Below are 24,945 nucleotides of genomic sequence, written 5' to 3'. Positions count from 1 at the left end.
CTGGACCTACCTCAATATAATCACCCGACCCGCATGGTAATCCTTGGTTGATAAATAGAAGGAAATCAACAGTGATGTTAACAACCAAACCAGGCGGTGCACGGATGGTATTCCCACAGGTTACATTGTTGGGATAGACCGATGGGTAATTCGGGCTGGTGATAGAGCCTGGACCACGACGCAGGATATTCTCTCCGCACGCTGAAAAACAACGAAATAAAGAGATTTTTTTTTCAAGATTGGTGTTGGAATGTGGTGTTGGCATTTTCTTTGTGTACTTGGAAATAGGTGATAATCAATGCAATTTGATCTCATCAAATAGTACAATAACAAGGAGTTTCGCCTGTTTAAGTTTTCCTTCATCGGTAACTTAGTTATAGTTTTTTGCTATTGTTTTATGCTGGCATATGAATGGAGCCTTTTTCCCAAACCTACATTAAAAAAAAATGGTCAAATGATAGTATATAGTGATTGATGGAGTGTTATACATGTAGTTTGTTATACTACATTTATTTTCTAAACTTGGACATCATTTCACATATGTGAGATAATGGTTGATTCAAAATTCAAAGCTTCTTGGACACTGTAACAGTTAAAAAGCAGCCAGCAACCAAATACCTCATATGGCACCAGTGATTTATGTCTAACGTACCCATTTAAAAATACTAACCATTAGGAATGCAAGAATTTGTGATTTATTTATTACTGGAAAGAGTTGACCTTCATATGCACATTCATATCATGATTCAAAACCACTGAAAGTAGATCTTAAAAGTCCCCTACTTTCATATCCATGTCCAGTCAGTGAACATGACTTAAGACAAAGATACACAATAATAATGATAATACTAATAGTAATAATAATATTGATATTAATAATAACAATAATAACACTAATAATAATACTACTAATACTAATATTTATACTACTAACAATAATAACAATAATAATATTAATAAGAAAATAATAATAACAATAATAAACATTTATATAGCGCTTATATCCAATATCATTTCAGTAATTTATATAACTCCTGGCAGAGAATCAAACTTTTCCAATCACCTTAAAGATGATTTAAAATCCTGACTACAGCCCAGTAAAACAGAGTTTAGTTCTTGATCCATTCAAGCAAAATGTTCATATAGGCTAAAATAATTGACTGGTCACGTGGTTGATTTCAGCCGATCAGATTTGATTAGGATTCATACCATCATGTTATAGTACTTACCACCTGGTAGAGGGCATTCATCAAGCATACATGGTCGTTCAACCGATGGCATCGGTAGACCAACACATTCTGAATCATCTACTTCTTCACCGTCCTCAACGCACGTCAGCTCTCGCCTTTCTACTCCCATTCCACACGTTACCGAACACTAGAGAAACAAAAACATCAACAAAATTATCGTTCAATACATAATTCTAAAGAGCTCAGATTTATAGTTTTGGAATCATAGTGAAATCATAGCTTGTTCGTGGGGGCGCCTTTTTTCTGCTGAAATTCCCAAATCTTGTTAATATTAAATCTCAACAACATACATTCAAAAATATCCATGAATGTATGATATACTTTCAAAGGAGTTTAAACATTCTGCCACAATTATGAATGTCCTAAACTGAAATGTTCAGTTTTGAAAACAAAAATTCTACCAAATACCATCGCTGTAATTTGCTGAAGGAGAGACATGTAGAATGAATAGTAATGATATCACATCAACTCACCTGGCTCCATTCGCCAGTCCTGTACTCGATGATGGTGGCGGGAATGGCTTGATAGTTGGCGGTGAAACCTCGCCTGCTGACTGAGGCATCGGTTGTAAAGAGAACCTCAAGGGTTGAACCGGACGATTCATAAACATAGGGAAGATCAACCTCATCACAGAGACTGGTTACCTCGGAGGTTTCGGCATCAATAAGCTGGGGAGATAAAGATGAACACACATGATACATATGTCCCAATCATAATTTCATAATCATACATGATTCGTAAATAAACAAATCAATGAGGAATTTTCATTTTTAAGTAATATTGGGGAAATTTTTCATTTTAATGACAATAGAATTTCTTTTATGGATTGCACCAAAATTGTGATGAGTTTCTGTCTCAAATGAAGTCATGAAGATTGTAGTTAGGCAAATTATTAGTAGCTTGATCACGATCGATCTACAACTTTGGGTATAAAGTGATTTACAGCATAAAAAACATTGTTTTTTTTACCATTCTTTTTGATGATGCAATTTAATCTATGTGTGAAAAAGAATCAAATTGTTTCCAAAAGGAACAAAGTCTAGAAAGAAAGTTTATAAAAATAATCTGAATATTTCTTGGAAGCTTACCCTCACTGAATCATAAGCACAACCATCTTCAAGCTGAAGATCGGTGAATGTGATTCTGATAATACTCCCTTCTGGAGCAACCAAATTCTTACTACACTCCAGATCAGCTGGGTAGCCCATAGGGTATCCAGGACTCTCAAGAGTATATGTTATACTGCCCTCTGTTGGGTAGGATTGGTCACAGCCATAAGGTTCTGGGCACGCTTCCAAGTAGCAATCCCTGGTTTCAGCGGGACGGGTCATGTTGCCACACTCCATATCTGGAATCACAGTTCCGGATCCTTTGGTCAAGACGCAAGATACACTTCGGGTCTGGACACCTTGGGCACAGGTCACAGAGCACTGTAAATTGGTGAAGATATTTCAGAAGTTTAAATTCACATGTACACATCTTTTTTTTCTCTGTATCTTATTTTAAAAAATTCATGCCTCAAAAAACAAACGGACTGCTAAATAATTTCTTCAAAAGTTAGAAAATTGCTAAGTTGCATGAAAAAATAATTTTGCATCACATTGCCAATTTAACTATTTAGTGATTATTTTCTATAAAATATATTTAGTCTTAAAAGAAGCATACTGATGCAAGACAAATGGGCACATAATGCATTTTTTTTTGCTTTTACTTCCCGTGCACTAGTATTGTGTATCATTTCAGAGCTCTGTATCAAGGTTTCAGGCAAGCATGCAAACCACAAAATGTGACAAACTTGTTTGAACGTTTGTCTTACTTCACTCCAAGGAGTTGCTTCAAAGACTCCTCCACACTCCTCTAGAGCACAGATCTCTTCACTGGGTGGCTCCAACAAAGGGTCGCAACGTGAAGCATCAACAACCTCAAAGGTACCACCAGAGATGGCATAACAGAGGACATTACGAATTCTCACACCCTCACCGCAGGTTACAGAACATTCTCCAAAGTTCTCCGACACCCATGTGTACCTGTGAAAATAAACAAGATCAATAGATGATTATTTTTATAATCATTATTCATTTGGCATTCCAAAATTGCAAAGTAGGTGAAAAAGAATAACGCGCATCCAAACTTTGAAGAAAAAAAACCCTACAAGTACCCCCCTTATTCTTGATTTGGGGACCTCTATCACCAGAAATACTTCTGACATTTTGAAACCCTTATTGTGTCAAAACCAACATTAAAAAAATATATTCGACTTTGCATATGAATACAACATAGTTGAACGCTCTCAATGCTGCATCTTTTCTTGCTACTCATGAACTGAGCGCAAGGGAAGTAATTGATATTCTACTATTAAAGATATCCATACTTACGTGATGCAATCACCCTCATTACAGATATCAACACTGGCTGGTTCTTCAGTAGCATTACAGGAAGTAGAAGGTACAATCACGTTAGATTCCTCAGATTCCACACAAAATACAACTCTACTTCGTACACCGTTACCACAGGAAACAGAACACTGAAGAAACAAAGTAGACATGGAAGAAAAGTTATTGTATCATGACTGCACAAGGCTTGTGAGATTAAGAGAGAGAAGAGTTTATAATAATAAAAAAATAATAAAAATAAATTGATTAAAAGGATGGATGGATGGATAAATAAATATATATATACATATCCATCTTGCAAGGTGGTCAAGTCGCTCCTATATCACTCCAGCTAAACTAGTCTACCGATCCTGGTGCTCACAGCTTTCTGAGGAATTTCTTCTTGCCGGTACCCATTTACCTCTCCTGGGTTGAGTGCAGCATGATATTTCTGCCATGGCTCAGATTGAAAGAATGGGGTCTTAACCACTAGACCACAATGCCCCCAAAACTTGTGACTTATGAAAGCATCAAATCCACTCTGTAAAGTACTCAGTACATTAGGCAGTGAATAGGAAGGTTTTAAAGCCAAAATATATTCGTCTATTTATGCCCTAGATTATATATTTTTGAGCAAGCTTGAAATCTTTCTCATAGAAGTTTGCGGTTCTCATAGGTGTGAGATGTGTACACTGTGCCATCTCAATGAAACTTCCAAGGGATTTGTAAAAAAATAGTGTTGAAATCTTTATCATAGTATGCATTGTGGTGTCAGCAGGTAGCATTTTAAACATATACTTACATCGCTCCATTCACCGAACCTCCAGACCGGATTACAGGAGATTGGCACTTGGCAAGACTGTGAATCATTTAACCGCTCTATACCGGCGCGCTGACAGTCCACATCGCTGGCTGGTACGGGAGCTCCATTCACGAATGTTATACAGATCACAATACGAGTCTGGATTCCAGCACAGTTACAATCTGAGTACGGGGACGTGAGATAGGAGTACCTATACAACCAAAGAAAATAAATAGTACATAAACATAACTATACAAGATTTGAATATAAGTCATTATATTCACCAGGCTACATTGTAACATGTCTATAAAGCCCACCTTAGGAATACAAGAAAATTTTGTTGTGATACCTGGGAAAAGTTTCTTAAAATTTGTCAGCAGTAAAAAGCTGTCATTATCTGACAGTTACCATGGTGACAATCAGTGACATGCGCTTCTCAGCCAATAGAATTTATACATTGATGTCATCACGCCACAATCTTGAAGTCAGTGCCTTAGCCATTATGTGTTGGTGATCTTTAGCTGGAGGATCTCTAACAAGTCTACTTTACACATATTCCTATATCCTCTGAGGGAGGGTGCTATGAGGTTATGATGTCACATGCATAAGGTCTATTAAAACCATGAAACAGTCAGATCTCACAACTTGTCACATTGACAATTGTTGATGAAACTGAACCTGTATTGACTGCACATGACTTATTTGAGTATACGAGACATAAGAAGAATACTTACTCTGTTGGGCAGTCTCCTTGGTCACATAGGATAGCTGAGGTTGGTGCATTCTCAGAGCACAAATTGTTAGCAACTGTCGCATTGTCATTATCAAGATCAATACATGTCACTGAACGTTGCTGAATACCAACACCGCATGTAGCAGAACACTAGAGAAGGACAAAACAACAAATATTAAATCAATCCAGTTTATTTTTGCTTCTTCAGAGTAATGTATTTTAGCAAAATATCCTACTAGACTAGATTAACTATAAGCTGCCATACTCAGCTGTTTATCTTCTTATCAGTAACGAATACACCCTGTATTTCACGGCAGTAATACTTTAACAAAATCATCACCTTTTTTTAACGTTTATGTTAATCAGAGGTTGCAAACCATTGATATAACTGCTCAATGTTAACATATGGATCAAATTCAAGGGACATATACTATTCATGGTTATCCTTATCAACTTTTAAATAAAAGCATTATACGATCAAAAGAATGATTACAGTTTATGGATCATCGGTCCGGTTCAGACTGACAATGATGGTAACATTGCCATGCTCAAATGCCAGCACACACATGATATGTAACACACAATCTCATTGATTAATACATCGCATCCTCTTAGCATGATTTGACCAATATGGCGGTTCCTATAATACCGCATAGAAACTGGGAATTTAAATTTTTAACTCTTCGTCCCACTTTACTCTTTGTGAAACGCCAGGTCTTACCTCTCCATATTCTCCTACAGAGTAGACGTAGTTTCCGCAGGGTTCCAACTCACAATCAAAGGTAGTGGGAGGAGCCACCAGGCCAGCGTTCACACAGTTAACACTGCTGACAAGATCACCTTCTGAAGAACGGCATGACACAGTACGGGTAAATACTTGGTTACCACACGTCAGGGTGCACTGCATAAACAAATATAAAACAAATGATACACTGGTAGGACTCAAAATATTACATATTCAGATTTCATTTCATTTCATTCATTTCCACTTAAAAATGAAAGCATTTTATACATACACAAAATTATACACATGAAAAAAAGGTAATACAAATATATTGGTGGGATCAAAGAAAGCACATGAATGGCTTGTTGGAAATTATTATGGATATATACGCAGAAAAGTGAATTTTGTGCAGCTAAGCATAAACAGTCATAAAAAATTAAGACTTCATTACATCATACAAGATGAGTCTCAATCACAGACAAATGATATTCCATTTTAATACATTAGAATGATGATCCTTAGCAATTAACGGATATGTTGCCATTATTATTATCAATATTGATATTGACAGATAAATCAATGTAATGATTTATGTATGACAAGCAGTTCATATTGGCATATGCGTTAAAAATGATTTCTTGTCTTCAATCAAGTATGTCATATATATGTCCTGTCCTGTGTATTAGGCAAACACAGGGGCCAATGGGAAATGAGGTGGAAGGTAGGAGGCATGATAGCTCAGTCGATAAGAGCAGTGCTTTTTCATTCCGGATTCTCAAGCTCATTTCACACTTGATGCACAAGTGCCCTTTGGAAAGATATTTATCCTCATTTCCAGGTCCCTCAGAAAAGGACCATAAGTCTTTGGTCCTCTGGTCGATTCCTCGCAAGCAATTATGCTTTCTTAGCAATCGGGTAAAAAAATTATCCCAAACACCAGTGTAAAAAAAAAGGAATTGAAAATGTACAAAACAAAACAGAGAACTAAATTGATGTTTTGATTCATCCACGAAGAAGGACAAATCAGGAAGAAAAAATAAATCTGTCAAACAGAGTAATATTTTACCTCGGGAAAAGGTTCTGCTACATAAAAATAAGTGATTGAACATGCTTGCAGGGTACAGCTTTGCGATTCTGATGGCCTTTCAAGATTGGAGCAGAAAGCTTCATCTACGACTCTGTTTGCTTCGTTCAAACAATACACTGTACGAGTTTGCATTCCAGTTCCACAGGTCACTGAGCACTGCAGGAGACAAAACAAAGGAATATTGACTATCATAATAATCTAAAAAATGTGATTGGCCTAAACCCCATCAAGTGACCAAAAATAGTTCCAACCAATGTCACAAAATTGGCAAAATTACCATGAATTTCTTCAGCTGACATCACAACCCGGGGATAGTAAACAGAGCTGTGACAACAGATGCAAATATATCAAAACCATGTACAGCTATGGGCGGAGCTTAAACCAATTCAGGCCTATTGACTATAATGTGGTTGAAAGGATGAATAAATAGGTACATGGTTCAAGCCTAGGCATGGGCCCTGTGTCTTGGCTCTGATTGTTTTTTTATCCTGTGATCTTATCATATACCTCATTTCAAGACTCATTCTTGACAAAATCATTTAACTTTGCAAGACGAAGATACAAAATAGATGTCAATCCCTATCTAGAATGAAAGCATTTCATTTTCAAACAAACTGAATGTGAATTGAACAAATCATTTGGTTTTACTGAATTGCAACAAATCTAGGTATGTTCAAGAATTTAAGCAATCTGCCAAACTGAATTACAACATCCATTTCGATATCGCAAGTTGAATGGGTATATGTCAAAAGCTTAGTCCTAAATAACTGAAACCAATGACAAAGTAAAAAAATACTTACTACACTGAATGTGGTGGCTCCATATCTGTAAACTTCAGAGCAAGGCTCTCGCATGCAAACCTCAGATGAAGCAGGTCTTTGGAGACTAGCACAGTTAGCGTCATCAACGGTCATACCATCCAGGTTCTGGCATGTTACTGCCAACTGCTGGATACCGTCACCGCATGTTACTGAACACTGGAATAAAACATACACACAATTTAATGGGTGGGACTGGGCAACTTGAGATATTTTGTTGTTGTTTTTGTGTATGTATTTATAAAGCAATCATGTTCAGGAGCATAAACACTTATTGATGAAGATTCTTCTTCATTATCAATGGCAATATGCAATCAATGGTCTCCATATTAACGACAGCAGACCATGAAAAAAATAGTTGTGGAAATGGTTATTTCCAGCATTCATATTTTATGCATTGGGAATTGTGATGGATGTTAGAAATTTGAATTACTCTTAAATACATGCTTTCTTTACTGGTATTACATGAAAAAGGTCCAAAGCCCCTGAATAGCGGATAACAACATTTTTGAAGCAAAACCTTGTATCATAGTAACCCAATATGTAAATATAAAAATATAATATCCATGTTCAAGGATACAGTGGGATAGCTACAACAGAAGTTAAAACCTGGAAATTATCAAACTTACGTCTCCAACTGGATTCGTTACATAGAAGAATGTATCAACCACGGTTCCTGGACAGGTGCCCAGATTACAATCCCTCTCTGTAACGACCGATGGGAAGACAGATCGGCAGATCTCAATGGATTCTGTGGCTCCCTGAGAAGTGCTACAGAAGGCATCACGACTCTCGACTCCATCTCCGCACGTCACAGAACACTAAGGATGCAAATGGGTAGGATAGGATTGATTCAACAGGTCACACATTTTATGCGATATTCATCGTATGAATCCATGCTATGATCAATAACTAACCTTTGTGTTACATGGTAATTATTAAGTAATGAAAATCAAAATGAGATGTCTCTCCAGGGCCTCTTTACACAAAGCTCTGCAATCAGTTAAGAACCAGGGAAAAATAATGGGGGCTGGGGGAGATTTATGGCCCCAATTTATCAAAACAGCCCTGAAAACTAAAAAAAAAAAGGAGCCTTGGAAATCCCTATTCATCTCAATGTTAAAGCTTATCCGATGTTGCAGATCTAGGCAGTAAGTTGTGAAAACCCCCCCCCCAAAAAAAAAAAATAAAAAATAAAATAGAATAAATAAATGAAATTAATATTTGCCTAGAGGTGAGGGAGAAGGGAAGAAAGAAGAAAATAAACCTACCTCTCCATATGCCCCATAGAAGAGAATATAGGTGACCCCAGGGCAAGGTGTAGCACACTCCCCCATCTCAGATGGGCGCTCATCGGTACAGAATGTATCGTTGACCACTGTGCCCTCAGAATCTACACAAGCTACTACCCTTGTCTCTACACCGGTGCCGCACGTCACTGAACATGCCCTATTCAAGATCTGGTATCCGGTTCTGGAGATGAACAAAAACATTGTCATGAGAAATTGGGTAAAGTATGGATGTCCTATTTCCTGCAAATGAGACTTCCTGAAATCATTTTTCTCTGTTTTAGAGAGCATGTGAGAGACTGTAATGGTCTCAAATTATTATGGTTTGAGTCATGGAGAAAAATGGGGGATGGACCTGCACAAAAGGTTGATTATTTATGAAATCGCCCCATCGTTAAGATGTATTGCACATTTTCATGAATAAGTGAAGCCCTCAAGATATAATAGCAGATTGTGCCTTCTACAAAATGTGTTGTAATCTTCATTACGAGTTCGTTCCTCTCAGTTTTTTCAGAAATTGTCTTTGGTCTGGTGAGAAACACTGGAACATCACATATAAATTCATGAAATAAACAGTGATGTCCGGCCCAAACTTCCAGTTGATTTAGGCCATCATTGAATTGTAAGGGCATCTGAGTAGCAATCCTTGGCAGTGGACGTTTATAATACGATATTCTCCCGAAATTTGACGTGTCTAAAGGACACACAGTTGCCACTGCTTAACGCGATCAGAAATTCATTCATGTGATGGAACTTAATTATATCAAGCAGAAACCAATATGCATATATATATATATAATGAAAAAATTTTGACCTTCAGTAGCAGTCACCATTCTTTGACTACCTTTTTACCTGTTTCACCAGAGAACAATAGATTCAGTGGACCAAATCTATTGTTCTCTGGTGAAACAGGTAAACAGGTAGTCTACGATGGTCTAATGGTGACTGGTAGTGTTTGACCTAAAGACTCACCCTTTCCATAATAATCTCTGACAGAAGATATGACAGTCGGGTCGTTTGATGTGACCCGACTGTATTTTGGTGTCATCTACCCAGACACTAAATATTTTCAATGTTTGGTGAATATTTCTAAAGTTATGCGAAAAAAACTCGCATATATAATGAGCTGTGACATTTAACCTGCAGATTCCAAATTTGAACTTAGCCTATTTTTGGCAGTCATCTACCTTCATACCAATTTTTTTTTAATCCGTTGAATATTTCATCATAAGTTATCATGCGGAAACCAACTCGCATATTTAATGAGCTGTGACCATAAAAAAACAGGCTGTTAACAATTACATATTCTATCCAGCAGCAGGAGCTCACCTTCAAAGAAGAAAGATTTAATAGTACTTACTCTCCAACAACAGGTTGTGTTTGACAACAATATTCCCTTTCATCTGGTCTTTCCAAAGGACACAAGGACAAATCAGAAATTAGGACTGTGGTACCATCGTCACGACGCTCAACACAGAACACGTTACGGTAAGCAAAACAATCATCCTGACATTCACCAAATGATCCAGGCAGCCATCTGAAAGTAATAAAACATCCATAGGATTCAGGTCAGGTTTCTTGACGGTATAATTAATTATTTTCATACACAGATTTTAATAAAATTGTAGAATTTTCTTCTACACATTAATATTAAAATGTCAGGTATTGTGTATTGCTTCTATTTTTTTTTTCTAAACATCATGACAAAGTAATTTGTACAAATCTAGACCTGCAAACCTTCTACAACAAAAAAAGTATTCTTAGAAGGACAAAAAGGATTTTTTGACAAAAAGACTATTTTTAAAAATTTATTTCAACGTAACAATCTCCAGTCTGTTGTAGTGAGATCGGTGGAATAACATGTGAAATGACTCAACTTCAAAACTTGATAATTCGCCCATTTAAACATGCGCTCCTAGGCAAGAATTTACTTGTTTTTTTTATGCCACAAGCTACTGACCCGACACTGATTTTACCAGTCTGGGACTGTCAGACCGGTGCTAGTGTCACACACTGTGCATAATACATACTCCATGATCGGAAATTTCAAAACAAGTAACAAATCATACAAAAAAAGTATTGACGTATTCAGAGCAAAAAAGAGGAACAAATACTACGGTTGGTATGTCTGTACAATCATGAACCTACTACTATAGGTTCATGGTACAACTAATGGTTTTGAGCAGGGATCAACAACTTTAAAAATATGAAAACTAATTCCAACGTCTTATTTTCCTGATTATGGATGTTTATTCATTTATAAATGTATGAGAAGCATCATTTTTTAGTTTTAGGATTAAAAGAAAATTGTTATTGTCCTCCTTTGTATTCATTTGTGTGTATATCCTGTTGATAATGATAGGTCAGGGAACATAAATATTAGCAACTGACAATTGGACTTACTTTGCAATAGATTGTAATGGTGACCAGTCATGTACAATCATTCATAGACACAAAGGCCACCACACAACTATCGAATGGTCTGCGACACAATTTTGGAATCAACCGTAACAAAAATTGATCTAATAATATCGAGACATGAAACACCTCCTGTGTAAAGTTCTAAATTATCATACAAATACTTATGTTCAAACCTGTGACTATGCTATCATCTTTATTGAAATAAAAAAGCAAATTGATTATCTAGCCGTAATGATGTTATAGCAGTCGTAGGATTGGCTTTTATTCGAAACCAACTTGGCCTTTACTCTATAGGAATTGCTTGCAATCATTAAAAATTGTTATATATGTATTCTTACAACTAATTTGAACCCCAAATAAAAACATACATTTCATTCCCATTTTCAGAAAAAGAGCAAAATGTGACAAGTTCAAAAATTGGATCATGGACCAGTCCTACGGTGTGCAGTGAACGAAAGTTGTTGCGGTTGTTGTTTGGTTTTCTTTTAAAAAAGAATACAATTATGCACCACTGATATAATCATCTCATTTTACTTTACGCTAAGTTGTATGATCAATTACTATACTTTGTGTTACAAGACTCAATACAATTATAAAGTGGATGAAATTATTTTTTGATGACTCACTCTGGCACACATTGTCCGTCTGAATTGCCTTCACAGTCGTACATACTGACAACCTTCAAACACTGGCCATGAACACAAATCTGAAATAGAAAATAACAGAAATAAAATGTAAGTAATCTAGAAACTTTGAGATCTTGTATCTAAATGAAATAATCACTTCAAGCTGAGATGAACTAGTACATATATTGAATATCATATATAGTCGCACGCACCACGAACCGTCCTCTCTGCGCAGATACAGTGCGCTATCGCGCCTCACGATTTCACCACGGACCGTCCTCTCTGTTACGATGCCCACTGTGGCGTAAATAATTCACTTCAAGAAAACGTAAAGATATGGGATGAAACTTTGGAACCTGAACTATCGAACAAAGGCACCGGTAAATAACTTGCTCTCCTTGTAGGTGCACTTATTGCTGGTTTAAAAAACTTTTTTAAATGCATTCTCTGCAAAACTAACTTTCGCATCGAAGTGCGCAGAGAGGACGGTTTGTGGTGCGTGCGACGATATTTTAATTAATGATAAAATAAACGACTTAAACATTCAAATGATTGAATAAAGTTATCAATTCGTGTATTCACAAAATACTTCAACGATTAAATACTTGATAAATGAACAAAAAAAGGATCAATAATGAAATAATCTGTAAATAAAGTACATCTTTTTAATCAAAATTACTGTGCTTTTTCTCAAAGTTAACGTTCAATAAAAGCGGATAGCCAACTTTCTAGAAATGATCAACTTACTGCTCCTCTTGCAGTGCTACACTTAGTACCATCCAACGCTGGGATATGATTGGTGACTGACTCAGATTCACCTGGGAGGACACATTGAAGCTCCGCACACATATCCTGTACAATAGAAAAAAATATCTTGTAATCAACACTTATCATAGCATTCTTGAATATAATGCATACAAAACTTCACTGAAATTCATTGTATACTCTAATTTTTTATCTTCCCTCATTTCATAACAAAATGGTTTTATAGGTTTTCACTGCAGGATGGTCTATGAATTGGCAACAAGGTTGTCTCAAGATCACTCAATCCATGAGAACTGAGTTTTAAGGCCTATCTACCTTTGAATAGAGGTATCCATCGGAAACAGTAGCCTCAGGGCCAAAGGTCATCTGACATTGCTTGAGTGCATCGTAGAAATGACCAGGCATCAATACAGTCTCACTGTTGTAAGCAGGGAAGTCATCCACAACCTCATCAAGACATTGCGAGTCATCAGAACTTTATGAAGGAAATAAAACGATAAACATCAATGGATTTTGCATCATGAATGCTACTTGGAATACATCCATTTATACATTTATAGACTTTTCAATGCCGGTACTGGTACCGCACACACACTGTGATCATCCCAATCTAGTGTCTTGCAAATCCCACGATCTAAAAAATCCTGGGGCGATCGAGCCTTTGCTCATGCCAGACCAGCCCTGTGGAATTCACTACCACAGGAGCTAAAGAACTCAAACTCTGCAACATCCTTTAAGGGCAACCTAAAATTGCATTTGTTCACCAGCAGGTACTAGGTTTTAAGACAGTCATTTTTCCTCATTTTTAATTTACCCTTTTTGTACTTCTCTTAGTTCTCTTAATGTTTTGCTCTCTTCTAAGCGCCTTGAGCATTTAATCAAAATGGAATAGACGCTATATAAATCGTATGTATTATTATTATTATTAATATGAAAAAACAAATGGAATGCCATTGGCATTAACAAAGTTACTCAGTGCATTTCAATCATTATTAAGAAAAATTTTTTTTTTTAATATGAGACATATGATTGACTTTAATATGAAATTCATTAGTACCTCAAGAACTCAAGAAGATCATTATTGCTGCACCGAGACCACTTGAAAGCTTCACTTCCTCCTGAGTTCCCCGATGCCATGATGTTCTTGTTGTCGGTACACTCACTCTCCGAATCATCGTGGTACATTCCAAGACTATGACCAATCTCATGAGCCAATGTGAAGATGGTACCGCTTGGACCATGATCCTGGACAATGATGCATCGTCTGCTGGGATCACAGGCTCCCCCGATGTCCTTTGACTTTCCTGTGACCCCATCGTTGCCACCAATCTCCAAGTCACGCCTGGAGAATGGAAAAACATTAATATGAAAATCATTACATTATATTTCAACATGCCAAAAGGGTACTGGTCTTGTCATGGATTCAACAAAATTTTTATAACTATACGACCCCCAACAGTTAAAGGCTAAAATCAAACACAAACATATTTAAAATACCATCGGTACAAAAAAAAATCCTTCTCAATCATGAACATATCAGTCAGAGACAAACAACAAAAATAAAAATACATATCCAACTTCGTTCAAAGGACTTTAACGTTACAATTATGAAAATGTTAACTCATTGATCGTGATCCAACAAAATAATGTAGGTGTGGGACTGAACCCGACTTACCTTGTAAGAAGAATAGAGATATCTGAGTTTTCGCCCTTTTGCCATTTACAGAAGCTCTTCAAAGAGTGCGACAGTTCATCAGTCAGGTCTAGATTGATCTGTGGGATTAAACAAACATAGATGGGAGTGTAAAACTTTCTAAATTACACTGAATCTTTGCCGCGCACGATATCGACTGCCCATCGACTGAGACTGCGGTTTTGGTATATATAGCAGACGCTTTTTACGATTGTAGCGTCGATGCGCTATATATGCAGGACGCGACGGGCAAGAACCCGCAGGCGGCCCGCAGTGGGGCCACGAAAAGACGTTTTGAGATTGGGGCTTGTTCATAAAAAATGGGTTATTCGAAATTAGGGCCTATATCTCTTGCTAACGATGATGATAATTTGCAAACACTTTGATTTCACTAAATTGTATAACCCCCGTATAACCCTGAAATGTCATGAATGTGAAATATTTTTGTAGCTTTATTAATGAGCCCTTGAATATTAAATTATTAAATATCAAATAATAAGTTTCTATAAATTGCAATCAATGAAGAGATATAGGTATGGTATTATACCTACCTGGGGTTCCTCCATAATGGTGATACTGGTAATGAGTAGTCGGAGATCAGTTGACAAACTCCTATCACGGAACAGACCTGCAACCTATATAGGTATCATTGAGAGAAGAAATTGAAAAAGAGAGCGTATTTTAACCATAATTATAATTATATAAACCATTCAGTGGTGGATCCAGGGGGGGGTACATTCGGCTTGTGAGAGCCATGACCAATAATTTTAATGTGAATATGCCGTTCATACACAAGTTTGCCCCTCCCCCTTGATTGTGAAGACCATAGGTGAACACCGCGATCTCTTTGTGGGGCATGGGGGGGGGAGATTGTTAATCCCCCCGGCCCCCTTTGAAAATCCCGGATCCGCCCTTGTAGGCGTACTCATTCGACATGGTCAAATCGGCCTTTAATCATATATCATTATTTCAATGACAGTGTGCTTAGTTTTTCCGGTAATACCCCTTTGCTTTGCCCTTCCCAGTTTTCAATACGAGATTTTGGTTAAACATTATTAAAATTTTCAACCTGTACATAGTTTATACAATTGGCACCAACAGATTTCATCACAACAATCAAATTTTCTCATGTAAAAAAGGTGAAGATGTTCCATGCTCCATCGTATAGCAACTTCTATAAATTCCATGGTAGACAATATTTTCCACAATTGACATATCGTAATACCTGAAAAAGTAATAAGCACAGTAAATGAGGAAACTATTCTCACGATTATAGTGTCATCAATAATTAATGAATATTTCAACTTGTTAGAAAATAGAGACAACGTCCGACCAATTCAATAATATTATTTACCTGATTGAGGATCGTGAAAAGGTAGAACTCTGTATCATCACCATGGTAATCAAACATTTTACTGTCTGCAACCACCGAGGTTTCTAAGTATTTTGTTCCACTTGTTTCCCGCCTTTCTGACTTTGAGTCTTTCCGCCTTTCATCTAAAGAAGTAAATGAGTAATCATATTGAATTTCATATTATATTTATGTTTTTATATTGTATGTAAGGTTGACTGAACTAAAGGCTTCACAATTTTCCAGCGAATAAACAAAAAGCTTATTCAATAAATTGGTATTTACTTGACCGTATCATAGTCAATATTAATTCGACATTCTGCTTTCCAAATTAAAAATTTGCACAAATCATACCCACGCCTATACCTACCGATTTCCATATAACAAATATGAAGAAATATCATGTGATACTGTAAATTACATCATTCAGTTGGCTCTCATTATATTATCAAAGTTTACTTACAGCTTTGTATTAAAAACTGTTTGTTCTTTCTATAAATGCAATAGAAAATTGAAATATTCACAACGATAAATCGCGTCATTTACAAAAACTGCAATGCAAATCAAGTAAAAAAAATCAAACTTAGAATAATATAACATAATAGGAGGCAGATTTAGAAAGAATCATTATCATATCTACATTGAAATATTTTTAAAATGTTTTGTTTGCAAGAAAATGATAGGCAACCTACTTTCTGTGTTTACTTGCTGCGCTGCCATATCTGAAGGAGATAGTTTGTACATGATGTGGGACGGTACCTCATTGTCCTCTGATTTCATCTGCAAAATGTGTTCTTCTTTAAGTGGTTTTAAAGCGAAGTCAGCTTCCGGTGTTCTGATCATTCCAACCTGATTTTGAATTATAATCAACAATAATATAATAATCGTTCAAAATAGATCATGTCTATAGAATCACGGGAATATACTTATTCCATGTAAATTATTCTTAGGCCAGTTGTAGAAAAGTGTAATGGCACGTGAATAAAAAAAATCGAAGATATCCTTTCCAATCAGAAAGATAAATTTGAGGCATAACAATTCCAAAGTTTATTAAAAATATGAATCGCAGCTAAATGGTTGAATTTGTCATGTATACAAAGCTCATACAGTTAAAAGACTCATTACATATTTCAAACATTAAAAAGCAGCAGTAACCTTTTCAAAAGTTACTGACATAAGTGATTTATTTTCTGTTATTTCTTATCTGTTTAGTTACGTTTAAACCCACTCTTTATACTATGAGCCCAGCGCAACTATAATTGTTGAAAACTATATATACCAATGCATCATGATTAGGTTTTTAGATTTTCTTGTATTCACTATAGGCTAAATCAATCAATTAAACACTCGTCAAAATTTCCAAAAGTTGACAAACACGTCATAACGACACCACCAGGTTAATTGTACATGGGAATGATGTGACATGTATATACAAGATTGAAATGTAGTAACACAACCCAGGACTCTCTCTTGATATTTCTTTCTTCTATCTTCCCATATCATTTAATATTAGGTTTTTCGATTTTTTTGTATTCACTATAATTTTCCCTGAATTGAGTACACAAACATCAGGAATAAAGACACCACCATAAGTTGGAATAGTGTGACATGTCTATTCAACTTGTGACGTCGTTTTTTGCTCAATAAAATATAGGAACACAACTTTTTGAGATTTCTTTCTTCTATCTTCCCATTTCCCATTTATACTTCAAAATTCAAAGCCTAGGCCCCCCCCCTCCCTCCTCATAGCACCATCGCTCATCTGAATGGAACATTTTTAAATACCATGCATGCTTTTATACGCTTTGCAAAAAAAAAAATCAAAGTTGAACTTGAGATACGAAATTTAAACATACATTTTTTCAAAATGTATACGTTACTTTACAAAATTAGATGGTAAACATGAATATCAACTGATCGAAATATCAACCCATTTTGATCTGGTTTTCATTATTTAGTGACTACTTCGATAAGTACATATGTAGCTATATATCCTACAATTAAGTCACCAACATCTTTAGAATAACGATGCTACCATTATTTTTGATGAATTCTTTTGATTTTCATCGAGAAATAAATAATTGCACATGCGAAAATTGGTATTAAAATGTTACGATATATGAACCAAAATATTGGCCTTCTTGATATAGGAATACGTATCGAAAGTAACTTCACTTTTAATTATGAACAACATTTGAACTCACATTATTGTACCAAATTTATATAAATCAATTCTATTTGTGTGTGTGTTTTTTCAGTATAGAGTCTTGTACATCATGGTTCTACACTGTTAGAAAAAATAAAAGAAGTTCCTGCAGCAGAGTCTCGAGAACACCTGAAATCTTACCGAATTGCGTAATCTTACAGGAAATTGGTATTTGATGTATGGAATCTTACAAATTTCCTTGAATAAAAAACCCTTTTCCCCTTTTTAAACAGACCTATTCTGTTAAATTGCAGAAAAATTCTTGTTTTATGAATTTACAGAATGATTATTACGCAATTCGGTAAGATTACAGGTGGTCTCGAGACTCTGCTGCAGGAACTTCTTTTATTTTTTCTAACAGTGTAGGATATATACACGATACCAGTACGGAACATCGAGTGTGTGTATGTGTATTTGAGTTTTGTCAGACTTTTATCAGTCAGATATGATCATACGTCTGGGACCGACTTTTAACGTCACCATCCGAAAGACGTGACCGGGGCTCGAACCTCTGCATTAATTTGTAACTTCCCCACGATTTGGGATTACAGGCGTGCGCCACAACGCCCAGAGTAAAACCCGGATCAATTTCAACCTTGCGCCAACAACGGCGCCATCGATTTTCTATTCTCTGTGGTTTTATAACAGGAGCATAGAGTCAACCCGTTCAAGACCACACCCAACACTCAATATATTGTTAACTTCCATGAATCAGTTCGACAACTAACTGCTATAGATTCTAGGATACGAGGATGGTACAGGATGGCCGATCGATGATGCAAGGTATACTGACCTCAAATATTTCAGGACATTTTCAAATACTTTCGCCCAATGAAAAATGGGACGTTATCAAAAAGAGAAACTTGTTTCAATTTGTACCCAGCCGGAAAGGATCCGACCGAGAAGTGTAGCTCTTCATGGTGACTGTGGCGCAGTTGTTTGTTTTGAAAACTCTAAAGGACTAGAATCTTTTCTTCATGATTTCTTTTTGAAATTATCCAGAGTAAAAGGGAGACGACTTTTTCTTTTCAAACCATTTTTCATGGTCGTTCAAAGAGATTCAATTTCGGTTCAGTGATTCTAAATGAATACCAATAGTAATCGGATTATTGCTATATAACAATTCTGCCCGGTTTCACAAGACAGTCTCTTGAAATAATGGTCTATCAATGAATCATTTCTTTCATGTTGATTGATAATTTCTTGGCTACGCCCAGCCCTTTGTAAAAGACAATAACTTCCAAAACTGTTTGCCTGTTCAATGTACCACGTTCTTCCAAAAAAATTGTTTTTGTTGGGGTCACTTGGATTGGTGTTCTTTAAAACGAAAACTTGGAAATTATTGTATTACTGATGGTTGACGTATAGGCTAACACATGACTTTCATGAAGAAAGATATGGTAACAAGTTAATGGGTGTTACTATAATTATGTTTGCCTTGACATTGCATACATTCATTTAATTGTGTATTTCATCAAAAGCAAATGTTCTTTTACTTCAGTACTACTCGTTTGGTACATGTATATGCGTGGTTATCGGTATTCAATCATTTTTCAATCGTCAACATTTTAAAGCTCTCCTTTTGATTTACTCTCAATGTCTTTAGATGATCATTCTAAAACGGTCAGTAAGTACAAAACAAAAAAGTACATTTCATTTTTACAAAATAATAATAAATGACTGAGGATGATTTCTGACAGCATTTCTTGCAATTATTATTTTCACAGTTTCTTTTTAAAAATATAAGCTTGAAAAAATCCACATGCCGGTAAACAAAACGTGATTTATCTATTCAATAACAAAATAAATTCTTATCAAATCGTCATGATTTCAAGTCTTTAATTTTTGTTCTATCGCATTCGATTGAACATGTCACATTGAATAACTTCACGTGCATTAAGCGTTCTGCATGAACCAAATTGCAATATAATGCTTTACGGCACAATTTATAATGCTGTGAAATGTACACTCTAAAAATATTGGGTAAAAGTGCTCCATGAGGGTTATTATGTCTCCAACCAACCATGGGCATTTTATTTATCCAAAGTGATGAAAATTCAGCCCATTCTAAATTAATTGCTGCTTATTTTTTTGACCTTACTGGACAATATGCTTCCCGCATTGGATGAAATACTGCCCCAAATTGGTTGGACACATGATTACCCTCGTGATGGTAAATATTTTACCAAATATTTTTTACAGTGCAGCAGGCAAGGAATAACGGGTCATTCCTTTATCATCACCTGTTATCTACAGCTCAAACATCGTCGTGAGAGTCGACCAATCACCACTCATTATAAAGGAACGTTAAGACGACGTGTTATACAGTATATCAGAAATTATGATTGATAGCGCTATCCATCACAAGTGTTGACAACGTCTGAAAGGGGTGTTTTGAGGGTTAAACAGTTAACACAGGTGTTGTGTTTATTTCATTTGTCCGACAGTAACCATAATAATTGTGCTTCTCAAGAAATCAAAATCAAGGAAGGTTTTCAGATCCAACAACTTGTCTAACAAAATATGAAACACCCCCAGGTGTCGGTCAGACGCTCCAGTGATTGGGAGCGTTTCATCAATATTTTCATCCGACAAGTTGTCAGATCTGACATCTTTCCTTGATTCTGATTGGCTGAGAGGCACTGTTCCTATGGTTACTGTCGGATAAACTGGTACTTGTCGGATAAAATGCCTTTCATGAAACGCCCCCAGGTCTCAAAAAAACGAAATGTCAGGGATGACGAATGAACTCACCAAGTCACTGCAGGTACTCAGTGATACTGACGTGGTGTCCTCACTGTCCTTGAGATGACCTTGATGATAGCACCCTGTTTGTGGCTGTTCTATCCTCACATCACCCTCCCCACTGATCCGCCTGACTAGGAGACCAGCATTGAATAGATCCATGCTCTCTGAGAGCTGGATGTTGAACACCTGATCGAATCCCTCGACGGTGTATTCTGATGTCGACCTCACCGAACTCTCTTCGATCGATCTCTGATGTCTCGTCCCTAACCTAATAGGTTTGACGTAGGCATAGTCTGCGTTGGAAATAGAATTAAACATGTTTCTTAAAGACATATAGATGTTAAAACGGAGTACGCAGAAAAAAACACCTCAGTATATATTTATCAGGTTTATTAGGATCTTCAGAGCTTGGGTTTTTTTATTTGTACTTGACTGAAACTGACTATACAATACACAGGGCCCTGGAAACTATTTTTTCTTTACTGCGGGTGCTGACGTACAGAAATGGAGGTCAAATTGGTCTCGAGAAATTTGAAAAGCAAAAAACAAAAGTTTCACTACGAATGAAGGACATTTTGGTTACATGTTTTTTTTTTCATTTTTACACACCTTCCAGAATACCGGGGGTGCCTCGTATGGAGAATGATTCACGCAGCACCCCCAAAGAAATGTTTTGGGTGCTAAAGCAGCAACTCCACTTTCCAGGGCCATGATAATACAATTGAAAGCAAGGGACATGAGATGAGTGTGAAGATAGACGAGGGGGGTAAAAAGATATAGCGACGGAGAGTCAGGGACAGAAGTGAGAGGGAAAGAGAGACGAAGAGATTGATGATGATGAATAAAGAACAAAAGTACCATAAACATATCATATCAAATTGATACATACCAGTATTTTCTGTTACTGAATATTTTTCCATTTGAATTCGATAATAGTTTAATATCTTCATTAGATCGTAAAACGTTATATTTGATTACTGTGCATATTAGAAGGCCATCTCATTATTGGTCGTGGTAAATGCCCTCTAAGTATAAGAATCTTAGATATATCAATTGTTCTTTATAAGTATCCCACAAACAAGCCTCTTATGGAGCAGGTTTTGCGATGCTCATTACACGGTGTCTATTACCAACTTGGTCGTTACAAAAAGGATTGAACTATTTAGGGTTGGTTAATTATAGGCCTACCCTTTGTGATATACGAGGCTTAAGAATCGCAAATAGAATCAATTCACTGTTCACGTTTAAATCGAGATGGGGGGGGCACTTTCTCAATACTTCCCTCAGCCTCAATTCTTGCACAACCTTTTAGGATCGTGGTTACATAAAATTGTATCTATGATGAGATCTGCGAACGAATATTATGTGATGATTCTGTGAAACTCGCCTCTGAAAATAGATTACGTGAAAAAATGGAAGACGGGATGAAGATAGTATACATGTAACAGAAGAGGTTTAGACCAATAATCATGGTATAGTAATAATATAAAAATGTGATTAGCGTATCAAAGCATATGTTGACGTGAAAGCATAGCTTACCTGGCGAAGTTGTATAATACTGCACATCAGCTTTTGATAATTTGAATTCCTTCTGAAATGTAATATAAGAAAAGAAAATTTGAAAGTTGATATAACGTAAATTTCATAGATCAATATCAATAATAATAAAATACAGGTCTATGCACAACAAAATAGGTCTATGCACAACGAAATCGCTCCATGTGAAATGCACGGTATCATCAACAAAGTATACAAAATTAAACATTAACTGTTCTAAAAATTAATACAAAAAATGTGTATAGTATTTGATATATTTGTTCCTCTTGGAGAGCGAGCCCCTCCCCTCGTAGGCTGCTGTGCGAATTCGAAATTCGAAGGAATTTCGCCCACATCCCCAAAATGACTGCTAAGGTAGCTTAGGTATGAAATATGTCAGAGAAATGGATAGGGTTGTAAGGAGATGGGAGATTGGGGTAGAGATTAGAGTTTAGAGGAGGCAGAGGTGAAGAAAATAGATACATCGCAAAAGGGGGCACATAAATACTTCACTCTTTAATTGTAAAATGGTTGATAGAGGTAAACCATCACCCCTTGAGAGAGCAGATGAGTGACAGTGATATTTTTGTTTCAAAAGAGTGGAATACAGTCACCTCTCAACCATTTTCCATCCTTCCCGCCCTTTGAGGTTTTAGAATGCTCTTATGTCCATAATACTCACATTTTATTCTTTCGCAATACTTATTTCAACAGAAAACGTTGATTCTTACATAAAATGAGTACATCGTTAGAAAGATATCCTGTATATAATCATCCATCCAATGAAATCTTTTATGACATGCTTAATGCCCTAAGGAATTTTAATCATTCATCACTCTCAATCTATACAACTGACCACACGCAAAAAAAACCCGAAATAAAAATAAACGGCGGGGAACATAACAGATTAACGGTTTGAAAATGATATATTTTTTTTCATTTTCGCAATATGATTTTTCTTCATATTTCGTCAATGTAGCATTGTACATACACAAAGGGTGATTGGTCTCTGCACAATGGATCAACAATGTAAAAATGGCTCCAATAATATGCCCATTGGTGAATTATTCTTCGATCTATTCAATCGGATTACTGATGGAAAGGTATTCTCCGTAAGATGAGGGGAAAAAATGAACAAAAATCATTCCCTCAACGCATTTAAGTCTGAATTCTTGTCATCGAATTAAAGTGAAATTTTGAAAAGCATCCTTAACAATGCTATGTTTCGGAATGTAAAATATTCCTCTCTCTCTTAAAAAAAATGTTCTTAATGTTTTTAAATCCACATTCTACCTCCAGTCAGATATTATATCTTTTCATTCATTCATTCATTTATTGATTCCACTTTTAAAACAAATATCATAGTATACGTAACAAATGTGGTCATAAACATAGTGTATCGATGATAAAATTAAGTATCTAACATAAGTTTTTAAGCATAAGGTACACTACAAAATGTAAAAAAAAGTGAGAAGCCTAAATAAAAAGCAGAGCTTGTAGAAAATTAGGCTCCCAATGGGGAAAAATATAAGTTGTTACTTTGAGCGAACAAATGTGGAAACGGAATACATATTTATTACATAGATTGTTTTACACAAAATGATATCGAAAGGCATCAAGTTACCAGAAAATGATGAAATAGAAAAAAAAGAATAGAAATAAAAATAGCAAAATAAAAAGAAATTGGAAAACGACCAAAAAGACGGGGGGGGGGGGGGGTCAAGGGATATAAAGAGTATAAGAAAGAAAGAATAGACAAAATTAATTGCAGTCATCAGTACGATCCAGCATTGTACCTCTCCAAGAGGTATAACTTAAGCTTGCGTTGGAAACAATTGAGAGATGAGCTTTCAACCAGTTCGTTATTAAGACTGTTCCAGAATTTGGGTCCTGTTGTAGTAAAGGTGCTATTAGCAAAAACGTTTCGGGCTTGTGGGAGATGGTAATGATTAGCTTGTCTAGTTGAATGGGAATGTACAATGAAATTGCGTTGAATCGGATCAAAGTCTATGCATATTTTAAGAATTCAGAATTAAAATTGTGGCAAGATTAGATAACGTAATTTTACGAATTAAGAGACAAAGCAAATGATCAAGTGCCAATGAAGATAAAAGAGTTTGGGGTTATTTCCATTCGCCAACTCGGGGGATCAATTTGTCAAAAAACAAAATCAGAAGCCGCCCATAAATGATATAAGAAAAGGATGAACCATACATCTTTTAACTGCCTTTGCCCCCCCCTAAAAATACACAAATATCCCGGATAAACATTCAACACAAATCCTTTGCAAAAGTAAATATATAGAAATGATGAATGCTTAAAATTTTGTTTAAGTTTTGGTGTCATCAATGCAGGAGGTTTATAGAATCCTGATTGTTTGCTCGTTATGCAACATGCAAAACTACTACAGGCAGGGTACAATAAGACAGTAGTATTGGTCAATAGACACAGTCGTCGTTGAAACGTCCGCATAATGAACATTCTGAATGAAATGTTTACTTCTTAACACGGCTCTGAGAAGTTC

The 24,945-nt window shown here is 36.1% G+C and overlaps 1 protein-coding gene across 7 annotated transcripts in view; it reads right to left on the bottom strand.

Moving 5' to 3' along the window:
- Positions 1-24,945, bottom strand: part of LOC121429044 — a 78,120-nt gene that overhangs the window by 49,762 nt on the left and 3,413 nt on the right. For 6 of the 7 annotated variants that reach the window (XM_041625943.1, XM_041625945.1, XM_041625946.1 and 3 more), the window contains exons 2-25: positions 22,425-22,476; positions 20,892-21,178; positions 16,624-16,780; positions 15,935-16,077; positions 15,132-15,215; positions 14,563-14,660; positions 13,945-14,229; positions 13,203-13,362; positions 12,870-12,974; positions 12,123-12,202; positions 10,436-10,612; positions 9,058-9,259; positions 8,416-8,607; positions 7,769-7,945; positions 6,948-7,124; positions 5,879-6,058; positions 5,159-5,307; positions 4,425-4,635; positions 3,626-3,774; positions 3,067-3,277; positions 2,339-2,680; positions 1,724-1,918; positions 1,230-1,377; positions 11-201 (exon numbers count right to left, since the gene is read on the bottom strand). In XM_041625943.1, the coding sequence (XP_041481877.1) occupies positions 11-201; positions 1,230-1,377; positions 1,724-1,918; positions 2,339-2,680; positions 3,067-3,277; positions 3,626-3,774; positions 4,425-4,635; positions 5,159-5,307; positions 5,879-6,058; positions 6,948-7,124; positions 7,769-7,945; positions 8,416-8,607; positions 9,058-9,259; positions 10,436-10,612; positions 12,123-12,202; positions 12,870-12,974; positions 13,203-13,362; positions 13,945-14,229; positions 14,563-14,660; positions 15,132-15,215; positions 15,935-16,077; positions 16,624-16,780; positions 20,892-21,178; positions 22,425-22,476 (4,152 nt within the window). The remainder of the gene's footprint in view (positions 1-10; positions 202-1,229; positions 1,378-1,723; positions 1,919-2,338; positions 2,681-3,066; positions 3,278-3,625; positions 3,775-4,424; positions 4,636-5,158; positions 5,308-5,878; positions 6,059-6,947; positions 7,125-7,768; positions 7,946-8,415; positions 8,608-9,057; positions 9,260-10,435; positions 10,613-12,122; positions 12,203-12,869; positions 12,975-13,202; positions 13,363-13,944; positions 14,230-14,562; positions 14,661-15,131; positions 15,216-15,934; positions 16,078-16,623; positions 16,781-20,891; positions 21,179-22,424; positions 22,477-24,945) is intronic. The other variant, XM_041625941.1, reaches the window with a different exon arrangement.

Source organism: Lytechinus variegatus, chromosome 15 (assembly GCF_018143015.1).
Source record: "Lytechinus variegatus isolate NC3 chromosome 15, Lvar_3.0, whole genome shotgun sequence".
NCBI lineage: Eukaryota > Metazoa > Echinodermata > Echinoidea > Temnopleuroida > Toxopneustidae > Lytechinus > Lytechinus variegatus.
Note: the sequence above shows the minus strand (reverse complement) of the source record. Positions and strands in the feature narration are given on the sequence as shown.